Source organism: Ptiloglossa arizonensis, chromosome 7 (genome assembly GCF_051014685.1).
Source record: "Ptiloglossa arizonensis isolate GNS036 chromosome 7, iyPtiAriz1_principal, whole genome shotgun sequence".
NCBI lineage: Eukaryota > Metazoa > Arthropoda > Insecta > Hymenoptera > Colletidae > Ptiloglossa > Ptiloglossa arizonensis.
In genome coordinates, this window is record NC_135054.1 from 3238717 (window position 1) to 3252384 (window position 13668).

The window sequence follows — 13668 nt, forward strand, 5'->3', positions numbered from 1 at the left end:
AAGAGTTGTAACAACACAACCTTCAAAGTACCTTGAATGAATACATTAGCTTTCGAAGTGACAAATATTTGCACTCTAGGTCGTTTGAAGGTCACATCCTTATAAAATATTAAATACTTTTCGACGTTAAGTTATTAACAACGTCGCATTAGAATTACAACGTCTTTATTAATAGAAGAAGGTAATCTAAGTAAAAAGGATACGACTAGAAAATTGGTCGAACGACCAACGAAAGAAATTTACGAAGAAATAGAAAACGTGTTAAAGATAAAAAACGAGAAGTCGGACAGTTTATCAGTATCCACTAAGTCCAACGATATTTTCAATTTTTAAATGATCAGACATGGAGAAACTCCAAGGAAAGGGACCAGCAGAGCTTTGATAGCGGATCGAGCAGAACAATTAGAGGAGATGGTGAATAAATTGAAAAAGTATTCGTACAGAAGGAAATTAATTTCAAACGTAGAAAAATTCAAAATAATGGTGCTCAAGAAAAAACATAAATATCAGAAAAAGACAAATATAATATTTCGACAGGTATGGTCGATATTCGTAGAAAAATTTTTTATGTTTGACTGTTTAATAGCCTTGGTCTAGAGTTTTGTACTCTAAGATAGATATATAATCTTGGGAGAGATAAAAAGAGAAAGAATTAAAATAACGGCAGGAAAGGAGCCGCCAAGGTTCGAGAAAAAGGTAAGGAATGCAGAAGATGCGAGTATCGGTTAGGGAGTATCAAAGAAAGGGAAGAATATTCAAGAAGAAACGGATACAGTCGAGCAGGAATGGACGAGTTAAAAATGGAAGAGAGGAACAGAATAAGAATTTTAATGGGAAAAGGCAGAAAAATACGATAACAAATACAATTCAATAAAGTAAGAACTGTACCCGATTCGTATATGTTATTATTACTGCCATCGATCAGTATTGCTAAGCAATTTCATAAAATATAAAAGTGTTAAAATATGAGCGTTCCGAAAAACAGACACATTTGTACTGGAAAAAAATATTTTTGACCAACTAAAAAATATTTTAACTAATTTAAGTAGTCAAGCAGTCAATATCTGAAAACATAATTTAAATAAAATAAAATAATTAATTTTCTTGAAGATTAAGTATCTTCAAGAAAAGATACAAATATGTTTGTACGATAACAAGATCGAAGTATTTGATTAAGCAGAGGAGAAAAGATGGTCAAAAACTATTAACAAGAACGAAAATCTGAAAGAGGGAAATAAATATCAGTTAAGAGAAAAGACTAGGAAATGAAGGTTTTATGAACTAGAAATAGGTACGTCGAAGCGTTTGATAAAAAATTGTTAAACGTTGAGAAAAAGCGAGGTAGGAAAGGAAAAGTTAGAAGCTCGTCTTAACGACAGATTTTAAGCTGTGCTAGCTTATTTTATTTCAAATTACTCGTTTATTTTTCTCTATTTTACTTAATCTTGAATATAAACTTAGGAGTAGGTGATGTGGAAAAATGCTCGAAAAGAAGATCATGGGAATAAGATAGAAATTGTAAACTAAATTATATACATTTCGTACCTGAAAAGTTGAAATTAATAACGTGTTTGTTACAAAACTTGAAAGAATAACAAAGTGTACAGATTGTAATAGAGTAATTGCGTATATTATTTTGCAATGGCGAGGTATATAGCCAGAAGCTGTAATTATAAACTCAAAATTATTCAACGAAGTAAAATATAAAAACAAAACAAAACCAAACAAATTAATATGTAGCCACATTTAAAAAAAGATCAATGATCAATGCTCTGCACTAAATGAGGATACTTAAACGAGCGAAGTATCTATCTACATGTATCCATACGCATGTAAATAGTTATGTGTTCGATTATTCGTACCGATGAGTTTGAATATGAAATTTGTATCGCCAGAATAATAACATTCTCATTGAACGTTTCGAAAGCTACTGGTATTCGGAATGTTACGTTCCATCGAAAATATAATATAAATTTTCGTATTCAAAATCGTCGAAAGGTTATATTATTCTAACGAAACAAATCACAGGGCTTTGTATAAAAAGGAATTGTAGATGATTTTACAAAACTTTTGACCGTGAAAAAAGGCATAAAAAATCCAATATCGTTACCTTACCTTTAAGAGGAGATGTATACGAGTAGTAATCGTCATAAATAATTTCACGTTGCAACTATTGTAACAATTTTTGGAAAGAAAATCTTCCCTTGTTAGATGAGTATGCTGTTTGAAAAAACGTACCTATAACTACCAATCTCATTGACGCATTCCCCGTCTATATCGCAGGAGTGCAACTGCTCTTTGCATTCATCAACATCGATACACGGTTCCTTGGGATCGTTGGTGGACTTGTATCCCGCAGAACAAATCGGTAATTCTGTTGTTTCGTTAACCGAAGACCGAAGTAAAGAATTGTTCGAAGGTGTTGTGCATTCGTACCCGCCTAGTGTATTTCTACACGTAGCATTCGATTCCAAACAAGGATTATTCAACTCAACGCATTCATCCACATCTAGAAATATAAAGAATTATATACGAGCCAAATGGATAAAACGAACAAGAATTCTAAAGTGTAGTTTTCGATCAAATTTCATCGTACTCTATGCGATACCAAAGTGCTTCGAATTAAAGGAACACGTTAGAAAGTTACTTTCAAAATGGATTCAAGGATCTATTCACGAGAACTGGACGATTGTATGAAATACAGGATGATCGATGTTTGATTACATAGGCGAATCATGAATCGTAGGAAATGTACAAAGTGTATAAAAATGTTTACTTACATGCAGATAACAATACAATACATGCTGGATCAACGCAGACTCACGTGTGACCGCAATAAATTCACGATTAGTATTTCCAACCGTTCGATTGATTAGTTAAGATATGAAAAATAATTTTCGGTTATCAAAATATTCATGCATACCTACAGGAAGAAGTTAATAAATATATCAGAAAAAGGAGAAGTAAGTACTTATTTACCAATGCAGTAGATGATAGTTGCACAATTTAATATGTAAAGGTAGTGAACTTTGTTCAATTACACGATAAATGTGTAAATAGAACATTAAAAAAGAAAACTGGAATATTTACCAATACAAGTGCCCAAATTGATATTATAGGTGAATCCTTTCCTGCATTTTACATCGCACTCGTAGGCACCTTCGGTATTTCGACATTCCTCCGTGCCTTCGAGACAACTATGAATACCTTCTGCGCATTCGTTCACATCTACCGATAGAAAAGGAAAACAATTGAATTACCAATTTAATTCAGAGATTAAATTTATAAACTCCAAATGTGTATAAATTGCATTACAATGACTTTGATTTACTGTTATAGAATTTACTCTACTAAAATTCAGACACTTCCTTCTTAGATGAAAAAGTGGGAATATTTTTCTGTTAATAAATTAAGATCGTGTTTGAACTTATTTTTATCGGGAAACCTCGCGAACCTACCAATAACACACGCGTAAAGATATAACAAAACGACAAATAAAAATATTTCAATTGCAATTAGTAAATGAAATTAAAATGCAACTGTGTAACGGGTCACTCTTGCGTATTCGTCTTATTTCGCTAATCAGAGAAAAATTGTTTCATCGTCTTTGCCTTTTCGAAGCACGTAACATTTCTCCGAGAAGAATTTTCATATATCGAAACGAAATGGAAATATTTATGTATTCCAACTTATATTTTCTATTTGTATATTTCGAAGTATTTCTCAATAAGTGTAACATTACACGAATTTGAAAAAAATATTAGTAAATTCGAATAATCTTTTATTTGCATATTAAATTGCATACAATGGATACCTTTACATTGCTGTGATAATTTATCAAACTTGAATCCAGCTGGACAGGATTTTATTCCCTTCATTTCGAGACAACTGAAACTACCTTGCGTATTGACACAAAAATTTTTGTCATTAGGACACGGTTCTGGTAATACAATACATTCATCGATATCTGAAAACATAATTTAAATAAAATTACCGACTTTTAAGTTCTCACAAAATATTTAAATTGACACACGAAGATCCCATAAATAACTAATTCAAAAAAGAATCGAACACGTTTTTCATGATTTTGAGAGGAGATTTAAATGGCATTATTAATTGTTTTAAACTTGTTCTTCCAGTTTTTTATCGTAAATTTATTTCTTATTCTTGAATTCTGTTCTATGTGCAAATATACATCACTTTTATCCAAAATATTTTTGTATAAAATTTCTACTTTTAAGATATTTAGAGACACGTTTAAAAAATAATTACATATCTGTTAAAATACTACAAATTTCGATAGTCCTCGTCTACTGTTTGTATTTCGCATTTGTTTTCGAATAAACTATGTGGTTATATTTTAATAAATGGAACAATTACGATACTTTTCTAAAAAGTATTAATGCGTACTTATGTAAGTAATATTTACTCGATAAAATCGATTGAACCGACGCATGAATATATCGAAAAATTAAACGATTATTGAAAATATACCTGTGCAAAGGCTCGTAGCAGGTTCCCATTGATATCCAGGAGGACAATCTTCGTAAGGTAAATTTCTCAGGACATCTTTCGGAGAGCATATATAAGACCCTATAGTATTTTCACACCGACTAGGACACAATCCTTTTTCTATGCACTCGTTCACATCTAAGCAGTGGGGTACACAATGCCAACGAAAGTCACCGTGGACAGAAGCGAAATTGCAATGCGAGATTATGAGGACACAACATACAAGAACAAAGCTTTCGTTAAGCAAATATAAAATAAGCTAAAAAGGTGTAGAAAATTAAAAAATGTTCAGCAGTGTGAAAAATTGTTGGGAGTAAAACGGAGGTGAAAGTGTGCATTTTAAATCGGTAATTATCTTATACAAATTTTAATTTCACAGAGTCTGATTAAATGCATATTTTATGTAATAAACGCGACTATTGGCATGCATTATGTACTGTGTGTGTATGTGTCTACGATAATTGATAATAATATTTTAGAGTCAATGTACGAACATTTTTTTTATCAATATTGGAAGAAAATTGAACACTTACCGTCGCAAACCTGATTGGTAGCATTATACCGATAACCAGCAGGACAAAGTGGCGACAAGTCGCTACCTTCGTCAGGTTCAGTGCTCTTCTTTTCCTTAGATTTGCGAATACAAGAATGTTTATCATCCGCTAAGACATAACCAGGGTTGCAGCTGCACGTTACTGCGACTCCGTTGTCCGTACAACGTTGTTCACACGGGTTACTCGATTCACACCTAAACCATGAAACGCGTAACAGTTAAAAACTCTGTTCAAATATATTGTAATAAATACTACAACGAGGTAGACGAATATTAAATATTAAAAGTAATTAGATACTTTTGACTGTTATTCGAAAGAATTGTTTCTAGTATAGACAAAGTAAACGCAAACGATAGGTGTTAAGTATTAGATTAACCCAAAAATAATGTCTCTTATCTTATTTTAAATAGGCATCCATATCGAATCTCGACAATGCGTTTATGTGAACTTTTTCTTGTGTCCTTTAAAAGAAATCGTTATTTTTCATTGAAAACAAAATTTTACAACCAGCGCGAGTTTAAAAAGGACAATACAACTACAGATACTGTTCAATATATTTATGGAGTCTATAGTGAACATGCTTTAAATTTGAGAAAATGTCGATTGTAATTTTTGGTAAAAAAAAATCCGGTAATCTTCAAAGTCCGGTATCGTTAGTTAGTTAGTTAGTAAATAAGTTAATTGTAACAGCAAGGCCTGTATTCATCCACGTGAAGCTTGTGTCCAAGCAGATATAATCAGAATACAATATAGTACTACCAATATATTTTCGTTAATATCTCGGAAATCATTGCAATCCTTGATATGTAATGCTTCGATTACTAATTATCATTACTAATATTTCGAACTAATTTCTTGCGCCGAAAATCAGCATCAGAAAACGACATTACCTTTTGAATGAATTAATAGCTTCGATCAAAAATTAATTTGAAATTTGAAAATACAAGTTTCTTTTTATAAAATTTCATTTTCAAGACACTTAACTTCGAAAATATGTAGATTTAGCGTATGTACGGGTGAATCGCGTGACTTGTTTATCCATATCCATTTGTTTAAGTAATATATTAAAAATGAATGCACAGAGTGTTTGATTACATGTAAGTACGTCACACTGCAGCAGATGACAAGAGACTCAAAAACAATGAAACGAGGTCATATAAATGTGTGTTTTACTTGACCGTGTTTCCGAGAATAGCTATTTCTGTACTCTAGTAAAGAAATAATTTTTAATTACAAATTAAGCTAGAATAACTTCATTCCATTAGACTGTTTGTATACAACGATCGATAACTTCTTGATATATCGTGACCTAATTGACTATTCTTTTCTATAAATCATTCTAGTTGATTCTCTCGATGAGAATACGTCCTCTCGTTGAACGCGTTACTAGTGATAAAAAATAAGTATTTAAATCAAATAACAGACATATGTTTCAGTCATGAATCTCCCTAATGGGGAGTTCCGTCAATAATCCTGTACCAAAGAACAAAAGATTTTATCTATCTATAAGATTTATTATATATATGTTTCTCGAATACAGATTCGTTTAAGAAACAATTGTTTGATAACAATAAGGACTTAACGAAGATGATTTTCTTCTAAGACCTAATTTTCGTATTTGATTTCAGCAGGTGTCATGTTCTATTGTCATATTATATTGTTTATCAGCGATTATTCTTCATTCGAGAATTCGTTCATTCTCTAACAACAATTCAAGGTAAATGTAAAGGCAGGATTAGAAATTGGCGATAATCAAATCGTGTCCGACGTTCTCGATGCGAGATTAATAGATCAAACTTACAATGAGTGTAAGAAATATTGCAACAGCGATTAATTTTTACAAAAAGATCGTATAATCGTTGGTCGTTTATATAAAAAAGAATCATGGAAATAGAACAAATACCATGTAAACAAAACTAAAATATTCGTACCCCCTTACAAAAATATTAACAAAAATGTACGAACTGATAAATATAGATATGCAATTAAGAATTTGTACAGTTCTTCGTTTCAAACGAAAAATGTACAAATTTTAAACTTCTGCATTGAGAAAGAAGAATATGGTTTCTTTTCAACTCTATCATTAGGCTAAGCCTTCTAAACTTTAAATTAACTAATATAAATTGGAAATAATATAAAATAATAATTACTTCATTTCTCCACAAGATATTTTTCGAATTTTACGCTCTAGCAATCCCATAGTTGTTTAATTGATTTAACGTTCAGTGATTTACGAAGGTATTTCTAAGTATTCAGTGATTACGAAGGTATTTGTAAGTATTCTGTTATGTTAAATAAGATGTCCACTCTTAAATTATAGATTATTAAATATATATGCAATGTATTTAAAATCGTTGTCTCGCGTACATGCAAAATTGCTTTTCAAGCACTTATTTCTGCACTAGAGACGAGACAGATTTTTAAAATGTCAACATACGTAATATTCAAACACCAGATTCTCTCGAAAAATATATTTGGCAATACTCGAGTTTACTTTTAATTTTCTCTAAAGTAAAACGTCCAATGGGATCAGATTTAATGTAAGAGATTGTTCAATAAGTTTTGTCGTTCGATAAAACTTATTGAGCAACCTAGTATTATACTCTTCAATAAGTTTCATCGAACGATAAAACTTATTGAACAACTTACTACGTACTGGTCAAACGATAGACCGTCCAAGTAGTCACACGTGAACAACAAATTGAACAATCATTATGTTGGTATCGCATAGTTTCACGAACATTTCAATCGAACAATTTCTTCACATTTTTGATGTTCAAGAATCATTCGAAGGCCATGGACTCGACCATTGCCAAATGTATTTATCCATCGACTGTAAAACACGATACAAAAAACTATATTCTGTGTTTCTATAGTAAAGAATATTTAATGACATTGAAAACGTTGGAAAAAATTTGTTTCCCTCCTCTTTTAAAACCATTCAAATTGTACCATAAACAATTTTCACGTTAAAAACATAGCAGATTGAAGAACATAACAAATTGTCTGTTTCGTGAAAATTTATTAGTATTAAAATTGATTACAATTATACGAACTTGTATTTAAAGCTCATCGCTCTACGAATACTTTTACACCCTCTTTTATTACAAATTAGTCGCTGTACGAATACGTTTTACAGCTTTTGCGGGTCAATTTCTCGAGCAAGCAAACTATTGGAAGAAGTTCCACTCGATGTTGTACATTGTGCATCGTTTATTTTCAACAGCCACATTTTGATTGAGTTTTTGAATATACGAGGTCTCAACATATATGTAAATAGATCGTAAAGGACTTATTGCTTCGTTTACCTTAAGTACTACTTAAATCTGTTTCACTTTTATTTCTGAAACCTTTATTGTTGTCACCATATAAAACAAGGTTGTCAATGAATTCGAAAGATACATGGTACTTTTGAAAGATTTTGAAAGATGGCAGCAGGCTCGCATTCAGATCGAAAGTGATCATTTCAAGCACTTATTAAACTAAGCGGCTGCACATTATCGAAGCACATTAATGGCTGTATAACTTGGGAACAAGGTCAAACAAAGCATACGTTTATACGAACTTTTTTCATTTTTGTTTTTGTATTTCCCGTAAACAGTTAAAGCGACTTCCATGGTCACTTAAAATGAGGCCATAGAAAAAAAAAGCAAACTATCGCGCATATTTGTCATATACGAATTGGCAAAAGGAAAGTAAGGACGAATTTAACACATTTTCAAACTTTTATATTTTTTCAAGTAATATCGCTATATGAAACTAATTTCAATATGAAAATTGTAACTAATCTGAGTAAACCGCTCACTAATCGTAAACCGTACCATTATTCGAAGTAAAGGCTTGCGTTGTCATAGAGGGCGTTCATGGGAATACTAGCCAGGATTTTTCTCGCAAATAATAAGTGTATCGAAAAATTGAAAGAGAGAAAATTTTTTAATATCTTTCATAAACAAATAGTGTGTGCCAATAGTATGTACCAATTTTTATATATTACAATTATTTTCAAAAAACGAAGATGACCTTCAATTCTATATATGGAATGCTACATATATCGTATATCAATAAAAGTTGAACCATATAGCATACTATGGTTCAAGGTTGTGCAAGATCAGAAACAAAAGAAATATTTGAAATACTTTCCACCATTTTTATTTATTGATACTTCTAACTGATAAGACTACATATCGCCTCAATGTGAAACTGATATTTCTATTATTGATCGCCACAGTGTTTATTTCTGTTATTAACGATATAAGACAAGATTCTTAGTAAAAAATGTAATTCGCAGAGTTCAGAAATGTATCAACAGACAAGGAAGTCATATCGAACATGCAAATTTATCAGTTAGAAATACCAGTAAATACAAGGGTGGAAAATATTCCAAATATTTCTTTCATTTCGGACGTTGTATAACTTTAAAGGGCATAGTATAATATTATATATGGTTCAACTCGTGTTGATGCATACTTTGTCACGATATAAAAACATACGTAACATTCTGCTAAAATTTCCGTTTCTTAAAAATCATTGCAAGTATAGAAATTGGTATACACTATTAAGTTGTTTATAAAAAACAATAAAACTTTTCATTTTTTTCAAAACCCTTATCATTTCCAAGAGAAATCCTGACTAATACTTTCCACGAACATTTTGTGTAGTCAGATTTCACTCTCGTGTCCTCGTACAGTTAACCGTTAACGGTTTGTGGCGGTGTTACCCATGCTTGCCACCAGAGGGAAACTCACCACCAACCGTTTCCTGCAAGTTCCCGTACCTGCTCCGATCGGTATATATACGATCCCTTACCGATCTTCCAATGTCCCGGCGTATAAGGCAGGGCCTGCTAGGATGCCTTACTGAAGAGTTCACTAGCAGGCCCGGGATTGAAACGCTCTCCCCACTCCTTTTCCTTACTCACTACATATAGCCGTCAAAGTGGTGACCCCGACGTGATCACGGTACAGTGAAAACTTGGTCGTCTTTTATATCTTCACTTACGCGATAATGGCTACGCGAAGTAAAACAGCAGCGTCGGACATCAGTGTCACAGAGGCTGTCGCGCCGTCAGCGAAAAGCCACAGTTGGTGTGCGTACACCTCCCTTCTGGCCCACACAACCCTCGGTCTGGTTCAACCAAATGGAGGCCCAATTTCCTCTAAACGGCATCACGACTGACACCACCAAATTTTATTACGTAATGGCGCATCTCGAGGCCAAGTACGCGGTGGAAGTACAAGATATTTTCAACGATCCGCCAAAGAAGAACAAATACGAGACGCTGAAAAAGGAGCTCACCCTGCGCTTGTCAAGCTCGCAGACTCAACGCAGCAGGCAGCTGTTGGAAACGAGGAGATCGGCGACAGGACACCATCGCAATTCTTGCGACATATGCGGAACTTAGCAGGGTTGTACGACCATATCGGAAGAGTTTTTGAGGACACTATGGTTGAGCAGAGACTACCCGCCTTGACCCGAGCTATCACCATCGGGCTGCCAAATCTCCCTCTCGCGAAGCTGGCGGAAGTTGCGGATCAAATCCAAGAAAACGCCGCGCCGACTCACTCAAGGGGTGTGGCGAGCGTCGCGAAGGACAACGAGGCCGACACCGTATTGAAAAGATTAGAAAGTATGGAGGTAGCATTCGCGAAAATGCAGAGGTCACGTCCGAGAAACTGGAGAAGAAACCGAACTCGCTACCGCTCAAGATCCAGAAGCGTGAGTGCGAAGAGACGCCCTTTGAAGAATGGATACTGCTGGTATCACGAAACATATGGCGACAAAGCTCATAAGTGCCAACAGCCATGCCGTTACGTTTCGGGAAACGAGACAACGCGTCGTTGAATGCGGTAAACAATGACGCCCCCAGAACCAACCGCCTCTTCGTATACGACCGAGCTAGCAAAAGGGAGTACCTAGTAGATACGGGCTTAGACCTGTGCTTGTATCCTCGCGCACAGGTAAAAGGGCCGGTCGTGAAAACCACATACAAACACTTTGGCGGCTATATGTAGTGAGTAAGGAAAAGGAGTGGGGAGAGCGTTTCATCCTGGGCCTGCTAGTGGACTCGTCAGTAAGGCATCCTAGCAGGCCCTGCCTTATACGCCGGGGCATTGGAAGATCGGTAAGGGATCGTATATATACCGATCGGAGCAGGTACCGGGAACTTGCGGGAAACGGTTGGTGGTGAGTTTCCCTCTGGTGGCAAGCGTGGGTAGCGCCATCACAGGTGAAATAATTGTTATCTATTCAAATGAATTACGTGGATCGATTCAATTTCGAGAAGCTGACAAAATGTTAAAATGAAGTATTTTCATAAATTGCTTATGAAGGTAGATTTCAAAGTCACCTTCGCTTTTTTAAACAAAATCTGGTATATTTTCCACGTAAATACATCGAAAGTTTACGAACTCTATCCAAAGAACCGGAAATAATATTCATTTAAGACTATATTTTCAGTGATCATGACATGCGGACCACTCTGTGTTGCTCGTAAAGGACATACACATTACAGAAGACGTTATGTAATTGGTTGTTTAAAACGAAGGGAAAGTATAAAATGCTTGCACACTCCGTATATAAAAATATGTCATACACACCTTGGCCATAAAGCCATCAGGATACGTGGCATGTGGTACTTTTGAAAAAATAGCGATGTTTGATACAGATTGTACATTTTGCATGGCTTTTCTTATATCATATTAGTATCAGTGTCCGTACCAATTTACTAATATAAACGAGCAATATGATTATTTCATTGTACTCGATCATTGAAAATGTAAACCAAGTTTATGTGAGAGTCTCTGCTTATGTTAGATTTATCTAAATATTTAATTCACTATCGATACAGTGGAAACAAAGACTCAAAACTATGATTTTGTTTCCTGCAATTTTAGTTTTGTTAAAATTCTTGTGATATCACCGTTCTGTCTGATGAATTTAACAAATATCGATAGAAAAACGTCTGGAAATGGTGGCAATGTCCACGGAAAACTATTTTGAAAGAACAAAAATTACGAAATCTTCAGTGGGTTACACATTTTGCTACTACAGGCAGTTATGCATTAGAAAAATAGTCGGGACGTTCGAGAAAGACCCCACTTCCTGAAATTGTTATCTACAAACTTTAAGAAAGCACAACCGATAAGATATTGACCGAAATTAATCAGCAACCTGATGTACCGATTTCTTTGGCAACGTTGAAAATGCAAATTCGCGAAGGTGGATTTCGAAGGTTACGTAGTAATAAAAAAACAATTTCTAGTAATGTCGCAAAATAAAATAAAAGCATAGATTGCCCGTGTCTAACGAAATTTTAAGTGCATAGAACCTACCCCACTAAACGCATACAAAATCGAATATTATTCTCGCTTGCTCGAATTACACTACGGCTGGTATTCTTCGGTGGAGATCTGCACCATAGAATATTTACACTTGGCGTATTATTTTTCGACCGTTTCAAGAAGAATTAATAATACATGGAGTGTATGTATGTAATTGGAAACATCATGAAAGTACACAAGTTCTTTGATCATACGTACTCGAATACAATAACTTAGTAGATTCTTCGATAAGTTTTGACGTTCGGTAAAACTTATCGAACAGTACTGTTTTATCGAACAACGAAACTTATGGAACAACCTATTATAATACGCGAAATCGAAATCCCAAAATATTCGTACTTCGTAATTTGGACTAGTTTTCGCGCACAAATTTGAACGAAAATCGATCGATATTTCGAAAGAGAAATTAACAAAAGTACATTACTTTTTAATATGTTATTTAAACAAATGTATTTTTCTCAAAGTTAGTTACATAGCTGAAATCATCGTTCAAACACAATTTTTGTGTTGAAATTATTTCTCTTTCGCCTAACAGTTATGAGGATATTCGACCAAATAAGTTTTTCATCCCCTAGATTGGGAACAAGTGCCAATAAAAACTACATATCGATTAGCTTTGCGAGAACTACATGCTTCCTCGAAAAGTTTCATAAAAATCGACGATTAACATTTCAGTATATCCTTGCGAGACTCGTACAATGCGAAATGTAGCATCCACGTTATGTATATCTATTGTAATTTTAAAAAATTATAAACAAATACAGAATCAGTTTCTGAAATTCGCGTATATTCTGTTTATCATTAATGCTATTTTGTTGTGTAATTTACCTTAAAAGAAATTTAAAGATAAAATTTGTAGATAAAACAACTGCTCGTAAAGTTTTCGTCGTTTGTGTATAAATTTCAAATGCATGTTATACCTGTCTGTCGGTAGGTCTTGTCGGCAAGTTTTTTGGTCTTCTAGCAGAGTGAAACCTTCACGACATTTGCAATAATAAGATCCTGGCGTTGGAACGCAAATGTCGGAGCATAATAATCCTTGCATGAGTTGACAGATGTCATCTAAAGCTGTAAATAAATATTCTGTAAAAATTTAATCGAGCTACCAACAATGATAATAATTTCAATGAAATTAAGGTGGAACTGAACGTAGAGTATTATTCGATTGCACAATTCATAGAATACGATGCAGAATTATTATATTACAATCGAACGATTTTTAATACGACAATTTTAGAGGCTGGTATAGAAATGAATACAAC

At 33.9% G+C, this 13668-nt stretch overlaps 1 protein-coding gene across 1 annotated transcript in view; it reads right to left on the reverse strand.

Moving 5' to 3' along the window:
• LOC143149185 (uncharacterized) overlaps window positions 1-13668 on the reverse strand; it is a 38352-nt gene that overhangs the window by 14310 nt on the left and 10374 nt on the right. The window contains exons 4-9 of the mRNA XM_076316346.1: window positions 13327-13474; window positions 5046-5260; window positions 4495-4650; window positions 3815-3967; window positions 3091-3228; window positions 2239-2509 (exon numbers count right to left, since the gene is read on the reverse strand). Coding sequence (XP_076172461.1) covers window positions 2239-2509; window positions 3091-3228; window positions 3815-3967; window positions 4495-4650; window positions 5046-5260; window positions 13327-13474 — 1081 coding nt within the window. The remainder of the gene's footprint in view (window positions 1-2238; window positions 2510-3090; window positions 3229-3814; window positions 3968-4494; window positions 4651-5045; window positions 5261-13326; window positions 13475-13668) is intronic.